This window comes from Salvelinus alpinus, chromosome 20, assembly GCF_045679555.1.
Source record: "Salvelinus alpinus chromosome 20, SLU_Salpinus.1, whole genome shotgun sequence".
NCBI classification, from domain to species: Eukaryota; Metazoa; Chordata; class Actinopteri; order Salmoniformes; family Salmonidae; genus Salvelinus; species Salvelinus alpinus.
The window spans coordinates 36,139,298-36,158,945 of record NC_092105.1 but is presented as its reverse complement, the minus strand read 5'-3'; the positions used below and the strand labels follow the sequence as shown (position 1 = coordinate 36,158,945).

Here is a 19,648-nt window from a genome sequence, read left to right as displayed (position 1 = left end):
CAATTACAATAGGTTCTTTAATATTATTTCTCATAAATGGTGTAAAGTACTTAAGTAAAAATACTTTCAATTACTACTTAAGTAGTTTTTGGGGTATCTGTACTTCACTTTACTATTTATACTTTTGACAACTTTTACTTCACTACATTCCTAAGACAATAATGTACTTTTTACTCCATACATATTCCCTGACACCCAAAAGTACCCATTACATTTTTTGTTTTGTTTAGCATGACAGGAAAATGCTCCAATTCACACCTACTGTATTAAGAGAACATCCCTGGTCATCTCTACTGCCTCTGATCTGGAGGACTCACTAAACACAAATGCTTCTTTTGTAAATTATGTCTGAGTGTTGGAGTGTGCCCCTGGCTATCCTTAAATAAAAAACACGAAAATGGTTCCGTCTGGTTTGCTTATTATAAGGAATTTTAAATCATTTATACTTTTACTTTTGATACTTACGTATATTTTAGCAATTACATTTACTTTTGATACTTTAGTATATATCGTCATTTTCTATTAAGGCATCTTTACTTTTGCTCAAGTATGGCAATTGCGTACTTTCCCACCACTGCAGCTGCGTTAGCTTCTCATCTGTAATACATGAGAGACTTGGTCTGATGCATAATGGGCTAAATAGCTTACTTGCGCAACGCCCTCCTTGCCTTGAAATAGGAATGACTCTCCTCAAACTCCTTCAAACTTACCCTGCCTGTGGACCGTTGCGTCTCATAACTGGTCTGGAGCTCTCGTATACAGGACTGGCTACGACCCTTGGATGTCACAGTATTTCACTCTCCTAAGGGATCATGTTAATTATTTAAAGGTTTTCTATTTTGACAATTTTTTAATTACTGTGCCGTCGAGACGTTCTCATTTCAGAAAAGATTCTTCTGCGCAGCGGACTGATGCAGTCCGCTCATACATTTTGGGAATCATACAACCTTCGGATTTTCTATTGATCCCGACTTCATTCTTCTTTAGGATAATTTATATTTTATGGAAAGAAGGCGAGCCATATCACACACCGTTACAAAATGGATTTAAATCCAAGCATAAAATGTAAAATAGTGGTCGTTGGGGATAGTGAATGTGGGAAAACCGCTCTACTAAATGTGTTTGCAAAAGATTCCTTTCCAGAGGTGAGTTTTATGTGACATATTTTTATATTTATTGGCATGATAATTGCGCGTTATCAATCAGCTCGCAACTTTTTTACATGTCTAAACTGCATTGATGTTGATAATGGATATTGTCTTTCATTTGTAGGGCTACATTCCCACGGTGTTTGAGAATTACACGGCCAGTTTTGAAATCGATACGCAGAGAGTTGAACTCCGTCTGTGGGACACTTCAGGTAAGGACCCTTTGCGCATTATTCGCGTTCTGAAAACGTGCGTCACTGTCATTCCTGCTGTAGCTACTAAATACCATGAAAAATCGAGAGTTTTCGACATCAGAAGACAAGCATGAAATCCTGATATGCATTACTGGCCACATTATATGCTTTACAGTAACTTTCAGCCACTCCGAGGAGAACAGTCCGATGCTGCCTCTCTGGAATGTGAGGGAGAGGGTTAGATAGGGAGTCAGATAACAGTTATGGAAACCTTGTGTACACCACCAGCATTCTGTAGCCTACATCTGAAACCACCCACCCTCACACCCTTGAACATGTAAGACTGATAATGTGGGAAGTCAGACACTGGTGTTGAATCTGTATAGAATTGTACATCAGTCTTGGGAAATCACCATCTATTAGGCTACTTTCTGACATTTATTTTTGTCATCTGCACTCTGAGGTAATGGCAAACCTTGCATTGGCGCCTGTTTTGTATGCCACTATAGGGGTAGATTTGTGATATATTCTTTCAGCTGTCTATTAGGAGAAAAGCTGATGCTAAAGGGCGGTAACAAAACAAGACGCTTATTTTCCCCTGGCCAACATACACAGATTTTCAATCCGAGAGCTTGCATTACTTGTTTAATAAAGCCGCTCCCCCTCACAGCCTGACACACAACAGGAATCACATATAGAGGTCCCTGTGGGATCTCCTTCCAGCCCCAGGTCTGGAGGTAATTACCTTCTATACTACAGCCTCAAAGCCCTTCAGTCTGTCTGGGTGATTGTGTGGCTCCAGTGGGGTGGAGAGTGGTTAGTAAAGGGTGAGGTAGTGCTTTGGGCTGCCTCTGTAGGGTGGAGAGGGGAGTCTAGAGAGGGGGTAGCAGTGGGATGAGGGAGTGCTTTTGGCTGCCTCTGTAGGGTGGAGAGGGGTCGAAGGGTGAAGAGGGGGGTCTAGAGTGGGGGTAGCGGTGGGATGAGGGAGTGCTTTGGGCTGCCTCTGTAGGGTGGAGAGGGGTCGAAGGGTGAAGAGGGGGGTCTAGAGAGGGGGTAGCTTTGGGATGAGGGAGTGCTTTGGGCTGCCTCTGTAGGGTGGAGAGGGGTCGAAGGGTGAAGAGCGGAGTCTAGATAGGGGGTAGCGGTGGGATGAGGGAGTGCTTTGGGCTGCCTCTGTAGGGTGGAGAGGGGTCGAAGGGTGAAGAGGGGGGTCTAGAGTGGGGGTAGCGGTGGGATGAGGGAGTGCTTTGGGCTGCCTCTGTAGGGTGGAGAGGGGTCGAAGGGTGAAGAGCGGGGTCTAGATAGGGGGTAGCGGTGGGATGAGGGAGTGCTTTGGGCTGCCTCTGTGCAGTGTGGTGTAAAAGGGGTAGTAGTGGGGAGAGTGAGAGACTGTTCTGGGCTGCCTCTCATCTGCTCTGTGACTTCCAGCTGATTGTGGCGCACCCCTTGGGTTTGTCCAGGACACGACTCAGTGATTACACCACAGCTTCAAGAAAAGCTGAGCTCACCACACACACCAGGGCTGACTGACACACTCATCTATTGTTCCTGTTGGGGACCCCCTTGGATACACCAGGGAAGGTTGCATTACACACACACAAACCAGACCTCACCACATACACCAGGGCTGACACACCTCTAAGGACTTCCACTGGACCGGCAGCCCCCTCTCTTGTCACAACATGATGGTGTGATAATGTTGATTTGGTGGAATTGTTTTGATAACCTTGTGGATAGCGTGGCACGTTTTGAGCTATATGATAGTGTTGTTTATTGTTATCACAAATGAGTCTCATGTGGAAATTGGAGTACCACAAGTACTGTATATGGCGCTGCAATGGATAGCTGACGTTTTACAGGCTCCTGGCTATTTTGTGTTTTTGTGCACTGATCTTAACTTTTTTTGTACATAATGTTGCCGCCATCGTTTCCTATGACCGAAAAGACATCAGAGCAGGGATCACTAACTTCGATTTGGATGAAGATTTCTACTTCAATGAGTCGCCGGGGCAGGACATACTGCTCACCCCAGACCAGGCCCTAATCCCAGAGACTCAGAAAAGGAAAAGACGGGGTAGAGAGGCCGACGTGCGGGCACCTTCTATTGGCGGATGTAAAAACACTGGAGAACAAACTGTACGAGCTCCGTTCGAGACTATCCTATCAACTGGACCTAAAGAACTGTAATATCCTGTTTCTCAGCATCGTGGCTAAACAAGGACATGGATAATATACATCTAGCTGGTTTTTCTATGCAATGGCAGGATCAAACGGCAGCATTGGGTAAACTCAAGGGGGAGGTGTGTGTCTTTGTTAACAACACCTGGTGCGCAATCTTTAATATTAAGGAAGTCTCAAGGTTCTGCTCGTCTGAGTTAGAATACCTCATGATAAGTTCTAGACCATACTATTTACCAAGATAATTTATTCTATATTTTTCATAGCTGTCTATTTACCACCACAAACCTAGTGGTCCGATGAAGCGGATGCTAAGCTACAGGACTGTTTCTCTAGCAGAGACTGGAATATGTTTCAGGATTTATCCGATGGCATTGAGGAGTTTACCACATCAGTCACCAGATGTCATCCCCACAGTGACCGTACATACATACCCCAAACAGAAGCCATGGATTACAGGCAACATACGCACTGAGCTAAAGGCTAGTGCTGCCGCCTTTCAGGGAGTGGGACACTAATCTGGACACTTATAAGAAAAAAGTAAATTATCTGCACGACAGAAGTCAATGTATATCTGCTGATGGAGTTCAGTCAAATGTTCTTAACATAACTAAAGGAGTCCCACAAGGCTCAATACTAGGCCCTTTACTGTTCACTATTTACAATAATAATGTCGGTCTGTCCCTGAATAATAATAACTGGGGCTTACATCTCTATGCGGATGACACAGTTATTTATTCCTGTGCCCCCTCACTGTAACAGGTCATTCACGATCTTCAGCTTGGCTTTGATTCAATTCAATAATTGCTCAGCAATCTTAAATTAGTGCTAAATGGTGATAAAACCAAGACCTGTGTATCTGTACCTTGAGAAGAGCCCAAATTGAGCTAGTCCCCAATTATAAGTATCTAGGTATTTGGATTGATGATAAACTGTCTTTTGTCCTCTTAAGGATTACCTCCTTTTTTTCAATTTTCGCATAAAATGACATACCCAAAACTAACTGCATGTAGCTCAGGCCCCGAAGCAAGGATATGTATATTCTTGGTACCATTTGAAAGGAAACACTTTGACGTTTTTGGAAATATGAAAGGAATGTAGGAGAATATAACACAATAGATCTGGTAAAAGATAATACAAAGAACAAACCAACCGTTCTTTTGCATTCTTTTGCACCATCATCTTTGGAATGAAAGAGAAAGGCCATAATGTATTATTCCAGCCCAGGTGCAATTTAGATTTTGCCCACTAGATGGCATCAGTGTATGTGCAACGTTTTAGACTGATTCAATCAACCATTGCATTTCTGTTCAAAATGTTGTATCAAGACTGCCCAAATGTGCCTAATTTGTTTATTAATAACTTTTCATGTTCAAAATTGTGCACTCTCCTCAAACAATAGCATGGCATTCTTTCACTGTTATAGCTACTGTAAATTTGACAGTGCAGTTAGATTAACAAGAATTTAAGCTTTCTGACAATATCAGATATGTCTATGTCCTGGGAAGTTTTCTTGTTACTTACAACCTCATGCTAATCGCATTAGCCTACGTTAGCTGAACCGTCCAGTGGAAGGGACACCGATCCCGAAGAAGTTTTAAAACACACATTGATAAACTGACTAAAAAGTTGCAGGTAAAGATTGGTTTCTTATATAGAAATAAATCCTGTCTCACTTTTGAAAGGGAATATTGTTCAAGCAACACTTCCAGTAATTGACTATGGCGACCCAACCTACATGCAAGCAGCAGCCTCATTAAGTTTGCTGATGACATGACGGTGGTAGGCCTGATCACCAATGACGATGAGACAGCCTAAAGGGAGGAGGTCAAAGACCTTGCATTGTGGTGCCAGAGCAACAACCTCTCCTTCAATTTCAGCAAGACAAAGGAGCTGATTGTGGATGACAGGAAACGGAGGGCCGAGCATGTCTCCATTCACATCGATGGGGCTGCAGTGGAGCAGGTCAAGAGCTTCAAGTTCCTCGGTGTCTACATCACTAAGGATCTATCATGGTCCACACACACCAACACAGTTGTGAATAGGGCACGACAACGCCTCTTCCTCTTCAGGAGGCTGAAAAGATTTGGCATGGGCCTTCAGATCCTCAAAAAGTTCTACAGCTGCACCATTGAGAGCATTTTGACTGGCTGCATCACCGCTTGGTATGGGAACTGCATGGCATCCGTCCACAAGGTGCTACAGAGGGTAATGCGTTTGGCCTAGTACAACACTGGGGCCGAGCTCCCTGCCATCCAGGACCTATATACCAGGTGGTGTCAGAGGAAGGCCTTAAAAATGGTCAAAGACTCCAGCCACTCAAGTTATGGATTGTTCAATCTGCAATCGCACGACAATTGCTACCGTTGCACCAAGTCTGGAACCAAAAGAACAGCTTCTACCCCCATGCCATAAGACTGCTAAATAGTTGGTTAAATAGTTAAACAAATAGCATTGACCCTTTTCATAAATTTTTGCAAATGTTAATTTTTACATAAGTATTCAGACCCTGTACTTAGTACTTTGTTGAAGCACCATTGGGAGCGATCACTGCCTCGAGTCTTGCATGACGCTACAAGCTTGGCACACCTGTATTTGGGGAGTTTCTCCCATTCTCTGCTGATCCTCTCAAACTCTGTCAGGTTGGATGGGGAGCGTTGCTGCACAGCTATTTTCAGGTCTCTCCAGAGATGTTTGATCGGGTTCGGGCTCTGACTGGGCCACTCAAAGACCTTCAGAGATTTGTTCAGGAGCCACTCCTGTGTTGTCTTGGCTGTGTGCTTAGGGTTGCTGTCCTGTTGGAAGGTGAACCTTCGCCCCAGTCTGAGGTCCTGAGTACTCTGACCAGGTTTTCATCAAGGATCTCTCTGTACTTTGCTCCGTTCATCTTTCCCTCAATCCTGACTAGTCTCCCAGTCCCTGCCGCTGAAAAACATCCCCACAGCATGATGCTGCCACCACCATGTTTCACCATAGGAATGGTGCCAGGTTTCTTCCAGGTGTGATGCTTGGCATTCAGGCCATCTTGGTTTCATTATACCAGAGAATCTTGTTTCTCATGGTCTGAGAGTCCTTTAGGTGCCTTTTGGCAAACTCTAAACGGGCTGTCATGTGCCTTTTACTGAGGAGTGGCTTCCGTCCGGCCACTGTACTATAAAAACCTGATTGGTGGAGTGCATCAGAGATGGTTATCCTTCTGGAAGGTTCTCCCATCTCCACAGAGGAACTCTGGAGCTTTGTCAGAGTGACCATCGGGTTCTTGGTCACCTCCTTGACCGAGGCCCTTCTCCCTCGATTGCTCAGTTTGGCCAGGCGGCCAGTTCTAGGAAGAGTCCTTGAGGTTCCAAACTTCTTCCATTTAAGAATGATGGAGGCCACTGTGTTCTTGGGAACCTTCAATACTGCAGACATTTTTTGGTAATCTTCCCCAGATCTGTGCCTCGACACAATCCTGTCTCGGAGCTCTGCAGACAATTCCATCAACCTCATGGCTTGGTTTTTACTCTGACAATGCGCTGTCAACCGTGAGACCTTATGTAGACAGGTGTGTAACTTTCCAAATCATGTCCAATCAATTGAATTTACCCCAGGTGGACTCCAATCAAGATGTAGAAACATCTCAAGGATGATCAATGGAAACAGGATGCACCTGAGCTAAATTTCGAGTCTCATAGCAAAGGGTCTGAATACTTATGTAAATAAGGAGTTTCTGTTTTCGGTTTGTCATTATGGGGTGTTGTGTATAGATTGCTGAGGAAAATGTTTTATCCATTTTGGAATAAGGCTGTAACTTAACAAAATGTAGAAAAGTCAAGGGATCTGAATACTTTCCGAAGGCAATGTTCTATTAGATAGGTACTAAAGTATATCCCCCCTAACCCACCTCATTGATAGATAAGCCATATGTTGAATGATGAGAGATGTCTTCGTTACGTTGATTGCCATTGTTACACTGTTCATTATTTGTCTCACAGTGACAGATACAACTGTATCTCTTTGTATACTTTCTTCCAGCTCTGAAATGCCCATTTCTAACAGTCTGTGTAGTAGGTTACTGTGTAACTGTAAATCCCCCATTTTCATCAGCTCAATCCTACAACACTATTTTAATGTTTCCATAGAAAACCATTCATACCAGAAGTTAGACATTCCACATCTCTCACGCATCCTGGTCGAGCCGTTTATAAGACTTTAAGTTTAGGCTATGAAAATAGGGGTCTTGTGGCTGTTTGTTTAACCTACAGGATCTGCTTCGCAATACCTGAAAATATTTCATAATTGTTTACATCTGCTGGTGTGGATTTGTTTGTGAAGAACATTCAGGGAAGTGGTAGTCCGTGTCAGACCACAGCGTATGCTTCATAGGCATTCTACTCAAATGTCCCACTTGTATAGAAGTGTACTCCTGAGAATTCAAACTGGGTATGATTGTGTTTAGGTAAATTAAAAGTTCAAATTAAAAAAGACAGATGGTGATGGTGTCATTGGTGTTTTAGTCCTTGTACTGGTGCACATTGAGATCATCTGGATTCCATTTGTGAATCAAAACATATTTCTGGTTTGGGTGGGGGCGTTTGTTGTAAAGCCAGCTTCAGAAGTAGTGGATTCGGTTTTGAGGGATTGTTATGATTTCTTGTCATGATGTGAAATAGCATAATTGCCCCTACATTCTTTAGAATTCAATGGCACAATTCAGGAACCTAGGTTATTCTACACTACTTTGTATTCTAAAGTAAAAGCCCTTTGGCATGGAGCTTATAGAGAATGACACAAATATCTCTTCAGAATGAGGAACTGTTTCCTACAATGGAGACTATTTGAAAGGTCTATGATACCCGGAATCCTTGGAACGTCCCTACCCTAAACCCTAACCTTAACCCCTACGCTAACCGTAACATAACCATAACCATAACCCTTACCTAACCATAACCCTAACCCTAACCTTAACCATTTTACATTTCAACCTCAATGGGGTAGGGACATCCCAAGGATTCTGGATAGCACCTACACTGTTTGAAGTATGTGTGAGATATGACGGTTTCCTCCCTAGACAGTAGGGATTAAAGACAGTATTTAAACAGTATTTAACGTGGGTGAGGGAAGACCCACTGTAGACCACTGTACCTTGGGAAACTAGACAATCCCCAACATTTCTCACAGAGGGACAATGGGGAGAGGGGAGTTTCCTGACATTGGTGTTGGTTTGGTTTCTTTACCTGGATGCAACGTGACCCAGTCCACCACATAACGGCCCCAAGGCTTCTCTGTATTCCATAGTACACCCAATACTACCAAAGAAAACACTGAGGTCGCCGTAGGGCAGTGTTCATTTTGTCAACAAAAATAGTGACAAAAATATTAGTCAAGAACCTATTTTTCAGTGCCAATTAACGATACTATAGCTGACTAAATATACCCAAGAAAAAACTATAACTAAACAAAAATTATTTTTAATTTCAGACAAATTATCTCTGTGACTAAAATTGGACTACTAAGTGGACTGGACAAGAGTTTTTGGAGAGATTGAGAGTTTTTCAGTGTTAAGCACAATAAAAATTAGCAGCACAGATGCACAGCGCAGTTCTGTTCAGCAGTGGGAAGGACTCGTCACACCTGACGAACACAGCCTACGTCAGCTGGTGACCTGCGGGGGAGCAGGTGACGAATGTGTGCAGACAGGGTCCCCTCCGTCTCTGCCTCCGATTATACATATTGCGCAGACGACTCCAGCCTTCTAGTTAGCTACCCTTTGACACAAGCTGCTTTTCAAAATTAATAACAATAGCAGCATTGAGTTTAATAGTAAAACAACAGTCTAGCTGTGTTTTTCTCTCTGTTGAGTAGGCTATAGAAAAGTAGTCTGACTTGGAATTTGTAGTCTCGCTCAACCCTCCCACTTTTCCCACTGCATTTCATATAGAGGTTCTGCAGCCAATGTAGCCAAGCCTCCCTCTTTTCTACAGAGAAAACATCTTGAATCTAGCCCTTTGGCTACCGTTCAAAAGACATGACCCATAATAATAACGTCGCTACGTTTTTTCTTTATATTGTGCATAGGCGAGCCATATTTTACATTTATAAAGCATATTGAGGGCCGTTCTAAAACTGGGCTACGTGCGGACCGGACCATTAACCATTTGTTTAGGCCACACCTTGTTCAGCAGGACGAAACATTTTGGAACATTCAGATAGAAACAGGTTATGTATACTAAACAAAAATATAAACGCAATATGTAAAGTGTTAGTCCCATGTTTCATGAGCTGAAATAAACGATCCCAGAAATGTTTCATGCTCACAAAAAGCTTATTTCTTTGTTGTTTCTTTGTTGTGCACAAATTTGTTTACATCCGTGTTAGTGAGTATTTCTCCTTTGCCAAGATAATCCATCCACTTGACAGTTGTGGCATATCAAGAAACTGATTAAACAGCATGAACATTCCACAGGCACCTTGTGTTGGGGACAATAAAAGGCCACTCTAAAATGTGCAGTTTTGTCACACAACACAATGCCACAGATGTCTCAAGTTTTGAGGGAGAGTGCAATTGGAATGCTGACTGCAGGAATGTCCACCAGAGCTGTTGCCAGAGAATTGAATGTTAATTTCTACCATAAGCCGCCTCCAACGTAGTTTTAGAAAATTTGGCAGTACTTCCAACTGGTATCAACCACAGACTACGTGTAACCATGACAGCCCAGGACCTCCACATTTGGGTTCTTCACCTGCGGGATCCGATGAAACTGGGTTTGCACAAAATGAGAATTTCTGCACAAACTGTCAGAAACCGTCTCAGGGAAGCTCATCTGCGTGCTCGTCGTCCTTACCAGAGTCTTGACCTGACTGCAGTTCTGCGTCGTAACCGACTTCAGTGAGCAGATGGCATTGTGTGTGCCGAGCAGTTTGCTGATGTCAACGTTGTGAACAGAGTGCCCCATGGTGGCAGTGGGGTTATGGTATGGGCAGGCATTTATTTACGGACAACGAACACAATTGCATTTTTATTGATGGCAATTTGAATATACAGAGATACCTTGACAAGATCCTGAGGCCCATTGTCGTGCCATTCATTCAGAGCCATCACCTCCCATTTCAGCATGATAATGCACAGCCCCATGTCGCAAGGATCTCTACACAATTCCTGGAAGCTGAAAATGTCCCAGTACTTCCATGGCCTGCATACTCACCAGACATGTTACACCAGATACTGACTGGTTTTCTGATCCATTCCCCTAATTTTTGTTAAGTATCTGTGACCAACAGATGCATATCTATATTTCCAGTCATGTGAAATCCATAGTTTAGGGCCTAATGAATTTATTTCAATTGACTGATTTCCTTGTATGAACTGTAACTCAGTAAAATCTTTGAAATTGTTGCATGTTGAGTTTATATTTTTGTTCAGTGTAGAACAAACATTCCTCTCTGACATGTTGAATAAGGAATAACGTCAGCTCTATTCATGGATTTTTTCTGCAACGTCCGATAACGTTTTTCAACTGAACGTGGCCCTGGTAACATTACAGGTACCTATATGCAAACATATGCAAACATTTGGAAAGAAAGGAAAAGGGATAGAAAACAATTTATTGACTAAATTCATCTTGCCATTATGCTATGTCTAACTTTATTTTGAGTTGAAGTGGACACAGTGACTCAGACTTGAGCACTTGTACCAGGACTCGAGCACTGGGACTCGGACTTCAGCCATAGGGACTCGTGACTCGACTATTGGTGACTTGGACTCGAGCACAGTGGACTCAATTCGGACTTGAGGTGTAGTGACTCGACTACATCACTCGGCGAAACAGTCAAAGTCATTAGCCCCCGTTCTACTTTTGGACATCAATGTGGCTGCTGTGTCTGTGGAACGTTGATAACAATGGCAATGACGTGACTGAGGTTCAACCCATACTACTTTGCCAATAATTTGTGGACTCTCTCTCTCTCTCAATCTCTCTCTCTCTCTCTCTCTCTCTCTCTCTCTCTCTCTCTCTCAATCTCTCTCAATCTCTCTCAATCTCTCTCTCTCTCTCAATCTCCCTCTCTCTCTCTCTCTCTCTCTCTCTCTCTCAATCTCTCTCTCTCTCTCTCTCTCTCTCTCTCTCTCTCTCTCTCTCTCTCTCTCTCTCTCTCTCTCTCTCTCTCTCTCTCTCTCTCAATCTCTCTCTCTCTCAATCTCTCGCTCTCTCTCTCTCTCTCTCTCTCTCTCTCTCTGTGTTTGTTTTGTATGTACTGTGCAATATCTCTCTAGGCTGAATATGGAATTAGGATTTTATTATGTTTGTCATATTTCTGCTGTTGGGAAGAGAATGGGATGTTATGCAGAAAACTATGTTGGTAAGACAAGGCTATGTATGTTTGTGCACATGGAAGTCAGTGATATATGTTTACTATAGGTTAATGAGGCAATACAAATGTAATGTGACTAAAATGAAAGAACATTTAGTTGACTAAAAGGGCCCACTGTTTTCGTAATTTTCACAATAACTAGACAAAATCATTATTCAAATGACAGAAATGTGACTAAGACTTAATGATATTTTTATAAAAATGACTAAGACCAGACTAAATCTAAAACAAAAAGGGCCAAAATGATCACTGCCATAGAGTTATGTTTAAGATGTTTAGTGTACACTAAGTATGTCACAAGTTTTTGAAAATATATCCTTTGCTGAAAAAATTATAAAATAACTTTCACTTATCCTGTTTGGAATGGAAACCACTGCAATCTGACCCTGCTCTGCAAATAACCATGTCATTGTTTGAGTCAATGCATCTGTGGAATGGGAAATGTTTGTTAACTTGACTCACTTACCACATAGATCCACTTTCACTTTACAACAACATGGTGATGTTTTTTTGCAGGCTCTGCATACTATGACAATGTGCGGCCTCTCTCCTACCCTGATGCTGATGCAGTCCTCATCTGTTTTGACATCAGTAGACCAGACACCCTGGACAGTGTACTGAAGAAGGTGAGTGTTATGTGGTGATATAGCCTACTCTTGTCCGTGAAGCTGGCCTGTCCCAATGGCATTTTCACTCAGTCCCCTTGACCCATGACCCTTTCTGAAAAGGCCTCCATTTGTGTTTGTGGGGGAAGTGGCCTTTGAAAATCCCTATTCTGCTGAAAACTAAGGCTGTATCAATGAGAGAGGGGTCTAATACTAGGGCAGCACCAATGAGAGCGGGGGAGGATTGTGAAAACAAACTCACGTGAGGCTCAGAAGTAGTCTAACAGGCCTTGTTCACATGTGGTCTCCAAGACATGGCCATTGTGTGACTCAGTGCCCTTTGACCTGGGATGTCACTAAGGCTCAGTATTGTGCCAGCTGAGAGGAGTGTGGTCCAGTGAGAGGTGGAGTGATCCTTCCTCTGGAGAGAGCATAATCACCAGGATTTTTCTCTCTTTAATCCCCCTCCATAGGGTTCCAATTCTAGACTAATGTTGATCTCTCCCTTTTCTTTCACCCATATAGTGGAAAGGAGAGATTCAGGAATTCTGTCCCAACACCAAGATGCTGCTGGTGGGATGCAAGTCAGACCTCCGCACAGACCTCTTTACCAAATCTAACAGTGGACATACGCCAGTGTCCTATGATCAGGTGGGTGTCGTGTCTTTCTAAATTTAATTTAAAATCATGAGCTTAAACATAATCATGTGTTAAAAGTGCTGGGAACAATTCGTACTAGACAGCTCTCCAGCCTGATATCTTTGTGTTATTCTCTCTCTCTCCATCTCAGGGCTCCAACATGGCCAAGCAGATCAGTGCTCCCTACATCGAGTGTTCATCCCTGCAGTCTGAGAACAGCGTCAGAGACATCTTCCACGTGGCCACGCTGGCCTGCGTCAACAAGGGCAACAAGAACGTCAAATGCAACAAGTCCTCCAGGAGCACCAAGAGGATCTCACACAGCAGACCAGACCTGCCCACAGTGGTGTCAGACTTCCAGAAGACCAAAGCCAAGACCTGTGCTGTTATGTGACTGCATGGGCTGTGATTGGAATCTTGGATTGAAGGACAATGTTGAAGGACATTATAATGAGCATATGATCTTTGGATAACTATGAAGGGCTTTGTGCACTATTAGAAGACTATTGATCTCCACAGCTATTGCCAACTGAATGAGAGATGGTGTTTAGGTAGTGGCAGCAACTATGCTGTAGTATGTTATGTACGTTATCTGTGGTTGTACCCTGCCCTTTTACAAGTTAAATGAAGCATAACACCAAGTAGTCAATGAACTTACATGAACTGGATGTCTTCACCTGGAGTTAACTGGGATTTATCAGTCAGAACTAAGAACTGACGGATGTTAGTGACTTGATGCCACAGAATCGGAGAAAACGTATCTTGGACTTTGTTCATGAACTCTCTGGGGAATTCCACTGAAATGACACAAAGGAGCTGTACTTAAATTCTCAGTTTGAACTGGAATACCATGGTGGAGAATGCAGGCAAGGTTGTAGAATCCTGAATATTGAAAAGCTTCATTTTCAGAAGTGTTCTAGGTAGCAGTGTTTTGGATCATATGTTCTTAAAAGCAACCAAAATAGTTTGGGGGAGAGACAGTGAACGATATGAGATACGTTTGTGTGTAATGTTCTGAGAAGCACAGATGATAACCAGGATACTGTTACCCTTTCTCCAATCCATGCTGTTGAAGGCTCCTGAATGTCATGTGTCGTGTGTCACCCTTTAGGCTACTCCTTCCTTTTCTTTACTTTTTACTTTCTCATAATTTGTTTTCTAAATCTAAGTTACTCTGAGATTTATTCTAAAACAACGACAAAATAGTTCATTTCAGAACTGTCAATTTCCCATGTTTAAATGTACTGTAGTCATGCAAATGTAGTAAAGGTTAGATTTGATGCTTATAAATGTATAAGCCCATCATTGATGCCTCAATGCAGCATTTATTGACTTATGGGAAGTACACATATTCAAACTAAATTCTCCTATTTAGGCTTATGAGAACTACTAGCCCTGTGCAAGATTTTAGGGGCAATAAGTGACATTTGGTTGGGAGGCCCCCCCACCTTGCCTAAAGTTTTAGTGCCTCCCTCTTGATCTGTAACTCACATTTCTATGTGAATTTGGTTGGGTCGCCCAAAAAGGTACATATTACAGCTTTAAATGTTATTTCCTGCAATTCTACACATTTTGCCATGGAGTTTAGAGAAATTTCCTGCATTTGAATGAAAAACCCGTAAAGAGGCGACTCCGGGATGCTGGCCTTCTAGGCAGAGTTCCTCTGTCCAGTGTCTGTGTTGTATTGCCCATCTTAATCGTTTCTTTTTATTGGCCAGTCTGAGATATGGCTTTTTCTTTGCAACTCTGCCTAGAAGGCCAGCATCCGGAGTCGCCTCTTCACTGTTGATGTTGAGACTGGTGTTTTGGGGGTACTATTTAATGAAGCTGCCAGTTGAGGACTTGTGAGGCGTCTGTTTCTCAAACTAGACACCCTAATGTACTTGTCCTCTTGCTCAGTTGTGCACCGGGGCCTCCCACTCCTCTTTCTATTCTGGTTAGGGCCAGTTTGTGCTGTTCTGTGAAGGGAGTAGTACACAGTGTTGTACAAGATCTTCAGTTTCTTGGCAATTTCTCGCATGGAATAGCCTTCATTTCTCAGAACAAGAATAGACTGATGAGTTTCAGAAGAAAGTTATTTGTTTCTGGCCATTTTGAGCCTGTAATTGAACCCACAAATGCTTATGCTCCAGATACTCAACTAGTCTAAAGAAGGCCAGTTTTATTGCTTCTTTAATCAGGACAACAGTTTTCAGCTGTGCTAACATAATTGCAAAAGGGTTTTCTAATGATCAATCAGCTTTTTAAAATGATAAACTTGGATTAGCTACCACAACGTGCCATTGGAACACAGAAGTGATGGTTGGTGATAATGGCCCTCTGTACGCCTATGTAGATATTCCATTAAAAATCAGCCGTTTCCATCTACAGTAGTCATTTACAACATTAACAATGTCTACACTGTATTTCTGATTGATATGATGTTATTTTAATGGACAAAAATTTTGCTTTTCTTTCAAAAACAAGGACATTTCTAAGTGACCCCTTTTGAACGGTAGTGTGTCTTTGGCCTTACTGCTATTAGTCCATACAAACGCATTGAATAACAGATTCACTACATGGACAGATAGTTCCCCCCAAAAAATCTAAAATAATTTTGTTTTGAAGTGTCTGTCCTATATCTGAGATATATAAGACAGATCAGGAAACATTTGTTATTATATAATATTAATATTAAATATTTACATGTATTGTTGGCACTAAAACAGTCTCCATATACAGTTGAAGTCAGAAGTTTACATACACCTTAGCCAAATACATTTAAACTCAGTTTTTCACAATTCCTGACATTTAATCCTAGAAAAAATTCCCTGTCTTAGGTCAGTTAGGATCACCACTTTATTTTAAGAATGTGAAATGTCAGAATAATAGTAGAGATAATGATTTATTTCAGCTTTTATTTATTTCATCACATTCCCAGTGGGTCAGAAGTTTACATACACTCAATTAGTATTTGGTAGCATTGCCTTTAAATTGTTTAACTTGGGTCAAACGTGTCGGGTAGCCTTCCACAAGCTTCCCACAATAAGTTGTGTGGATTTTGGCCCATTAATCCTGACAGAGCTGGTGTAACTGGGTCAGGATTGTAGGCCTCCTTGCTCACACATGCTTTTTCAGTTCTGCCCACAAATTGTCTATAGGATTGAGGTCAGGGCTTTGTGATGGCCACTCCAATACCTTGACTTTGTTGTCCTTTAGCCATTTTGCCACAACTTTGGAAGTATGCTTGGGGTCATTGTCCATTTTGAAGACTCATTTGCGACCAAGCTTTAACTTCCTGACTGATGTCTTGAGATGTTGCTTCAATATATCCACATCATTTTCCTACCACATGATGCCATCTATTTTCTGAAGTGCACCAGTCCCTCTTGCAGCAAAGCACCCCCACAACATGATGCTGCCACCCCCGTGCTTCACGGTTGGGATGGTGTTCTTCGGCTTGCAAGCCTCCCCCTTTTTCCTCCAAACATAACGATGGTCATTATGGCCAAACAGTTCTATATTTGTTTCATCAGACCAGAGGACATTTCTCCAAAAAGTATGATCTTTGTCCCCATGTGCAGTTGCAAAACGTAGTCTGGCTTTTTTATGGTCGTTTTGGAGCAGTGGCTTCTTCCTTGCTGAGCGGTTATGTCGATATAGGACTCGTTTTACTGTGGATATAGATAGTTTTGTACCTGTTTCCTCCAGCATCTTCACAAGGTCCTTTGCTGTTGTTCTGGGATTGATTTGCACTTTTCGCACCAAAGTACGTTCATCTCTAGGAGACAGAACGCATCTCCTTCCTGAGCGGTATGACGGCTGAGTGGTCCCATGGTGTTTATACTTGCATACTATTGTTTGTACAGATGAACGTGGTACCTTCATTGCGTTTGGAAATTGCTCCTATGGATGAACCAGACTTGTGGAGGTCTACAATTTTTTTCTGAGGTCTTGGCTGATTTCTTTTGATTTTCCCATGATGTCAAACAAAGAGGCACTGAGTTTGAAAGTAGGCCTTGAAATACATCCACAGGTACACCTCCAATTGACTCAAATGATGTCAATTAGCCTATCAGAAGCTTCTAAAGCCATGACATCATTTTCTGTAATTTTCCAAGCTGTTTAAAGGCACAGTCAACTTAGTGTATGTAAACTTCTGACCCACTGGAGTTGTGATACAGTGAATTATAAGTGAAATAGTATGTCTGTAAACAATTGTTGGAAAAATTACTTGTGTCATGCACAAAGTAGATGTCCTAACCGACTTGCCAAAACTATAGTTTGTTAACAAGACATTTGTGGAGTGGTTGAAAACGAGTTTTAATGACTCCAACCTACGTGTATGTAAACTTCCGACAACAACTATATACTTCCATAAATGTTTTCAACTGGTAACGGGGGACCTTCAGACGAGTCTTGTGAGGCCTGTTGGCATCCTAGAGCGAATGTACGTATTCGTGAGAGTCTCACCCTTCCATAGAGGGGTCATATTAGTGTGTAGCCCAAACTGTTCGGACGCTACAAACAAAAGTTGGCAGATCAGCTGTGTCGACTTCAGACGAGTCCCAAAACGGAGAACACCATTGTGAAGTGTGACATCGGCAGATGTGGTGGATTGAGTTGCATCAAATCATAAAAAGTCCCAGATTTTGATGGAGATTCTTTTAATGCTAATTGGATTTACACAGGGGCGCGGACATTGAGTTCTAGGGGTTAAGAACATTTAGGCCCATGGAAGCCCAGTCAATTCCGGTAGACACACATGATCCAGAGAGTGTTGAACTCTCTGGATCATGTTTCTTTCCTGTGAAATAAGTTACAAGATAGGATTTGTCATTTAGTTAGTAAAGAGAGACATCTACTGTGAGTGACATCCTGCTCTTTCTGCCTGTCACGCCATTCTTGTTATCAGAGCTGTGACTTTGCTGAAGGCTTTCACGCTCTCCTCTCCTCTGTTCACACGCTGTGGAAGTCTGGTCACATGATGACACACTCTGGGTGAACCATAACTATCCCTCAGCTCAGCTGTCTCTCTGTCCTATCAACCCGTTCCCTTTTGATGACAGTTCTTTTGATGGCGGTTTCCATAGACACTGTGTCAGCTTCTTAGGGATAATTAATCTTTTAGGGGCATTAAGAGTTGGTCTCCTCTTTTTTTCTGCTTTGCATTGACATTTGGGTGTTTTTTAAATAGTTTTACTTCAGAAACCCCTCACCATGCCAGAACAAACATGTAGTTTGGACTATATTTGTAAGTTAATTATGGATAATATTATTGTTGTTTCCAAAGAGAAATCTGAGAAAACACACAAACAATATATACATGAATGAGAAACAATTACCTTGATCACATCAAATGTGACCTGTGGTGAAGCTTCCAAAACATGGGCCAATCTTCCCCAACAATACAATATACACAGAGTGTACAAAACATTAGGAACACCTTCCTAATATTGAGTTGCACACACTTTTGCCCTCAGAACAGTCTCAATTCATCGGGCATGGACTCTACAAGGTGTCGAAAGTGTTCCACAGAGATACTGGCCCATGTTGACTCCAATGCTTGCCACAGTTGTGTCAAATTGGCTGGATGTCCTTTGGGTGGTGGACCATTCTTGATGCACACGGGAAACTAAATGAGCGTGAAAAACCCAGCAGCTTTGCAGTTCTTGACATACTCAAACCGGTGCGCCTAGCACCTACTACCATAACCCGTTCAAAGGCAATTAAATAATTTGTCTTGCCCATTCACCTTCTGAATGGTGCCCATACACAATCCATGTGTCAATTGTCTCAAGGCTTGAAATACTTCTTTAACCTGTCTCCTTCCCTTCATCTACACTGATTGAAGTGGATTTAACAGGTGACATCAATAATGGATCATAACTTTCACCTGGTCAGTCTATGCCATGGAAAGAGCAGGTGTTCCTAATGTTTTGTGCACTCAGTGTGGCTGCCACAATGATACATTAGGATATGAATCCAGGTGACTTCTGAGATGTGACATATTAAGATGTCATTATGGGGAGGTCCTTAGCTTAGCTATTTTTACAAACAATATATTGCTGTTATTTGTCGGAACAACAGTTTACAATAACCAGGACAAAAGGAACATATTGCTCAGCGTGTAACATGCAAGACTGGTTCCTCCATCATCACAGAGTCTCTGCATTTTGGCAGGATTGGTCTGGTGTTGTGGTGCTTTGTGTGACCACCTCCCTAATAGTGCCCCATTCAAGGTGATACGAAAGGTGACCTAGGGAAATCTGTGCTGCGTAATATGAAGGAGATGGCCATTTTTATGCTACAGCATACATAGCGTTTCAGCTTCATTGAAATATAATGGCCCATTTGGCTTTTGTGAGCATAAAAATCCATTCTATGGGGCGGCAGGTAGCCTAGTGGTTAGAGTGTTGGGCCAGTAACGGGAAGGTTGCTGGATTGAATCCCCGAGCTGACAAGGTAAAAAACTGTCGTTCTACCCCTGAGCAAGGCAGTTAAACCACTGTTCCCCGGGCGCCAAAGACGTGGATGTTGATTATGGCAGCCCCTC

The 19,648-nt window shown here is 42.4% G+C and overlaps 1 protein-coding gene across 1 annotated transcript; it reads left to right on the top strand.

The window, feature by feature from the left end:
- The first annotated feature begins 681 nt into the window (after positions 1-681).
- Positions 682-15,476, top strand: LOC139546762 (rho-related GTP-binding protein RhoE-like). The gene is made up of 5 exons (XM_071355516.1): positions 682-1,145; positions 1,273-1,360; positions 12,386-12,495; positions 13,000-13,125; positions 13,265-15,476. Exons 1-5 carry the CDS (start codon positions 1,041-1,043, stop codon positions 13,505-13,507), a joined length of 672 nt encoding a protein of 223 aa, XP_071211617.1. The 5' UTR covers positions 682-1,040; the 3' UTR covers positions 13,508-15,476.
- Positions 15,477-19,648: the final 4,172 nt, after the last annotated feature.

Excerpts from the sequence above, each read along its gene's own strand:
- LOC139546762 (XM_071355516.1), top strand. The coding sequence starts at position 1,041 with ATGGATTTAAATCCAAGCATAAAATGTAAAATAGTGGTCGTTGGGGAT. Across the intron at positions 1,146-1,272 it reads CAAAAGATTCCTTTCCAGAG|GGCTACATTCCCACGGTGTT; the intron begins GTGAGTTTTATG and ends TTTCATTTGTAG. Across the intron at positions 13,126-13,264 it reads CGCCAGTGTCCTATGATCAG|GGCTCCAACATGGCCAAGCA; the intron begins GTGGGTGTCGTG and ends TCTCCATCTCAG.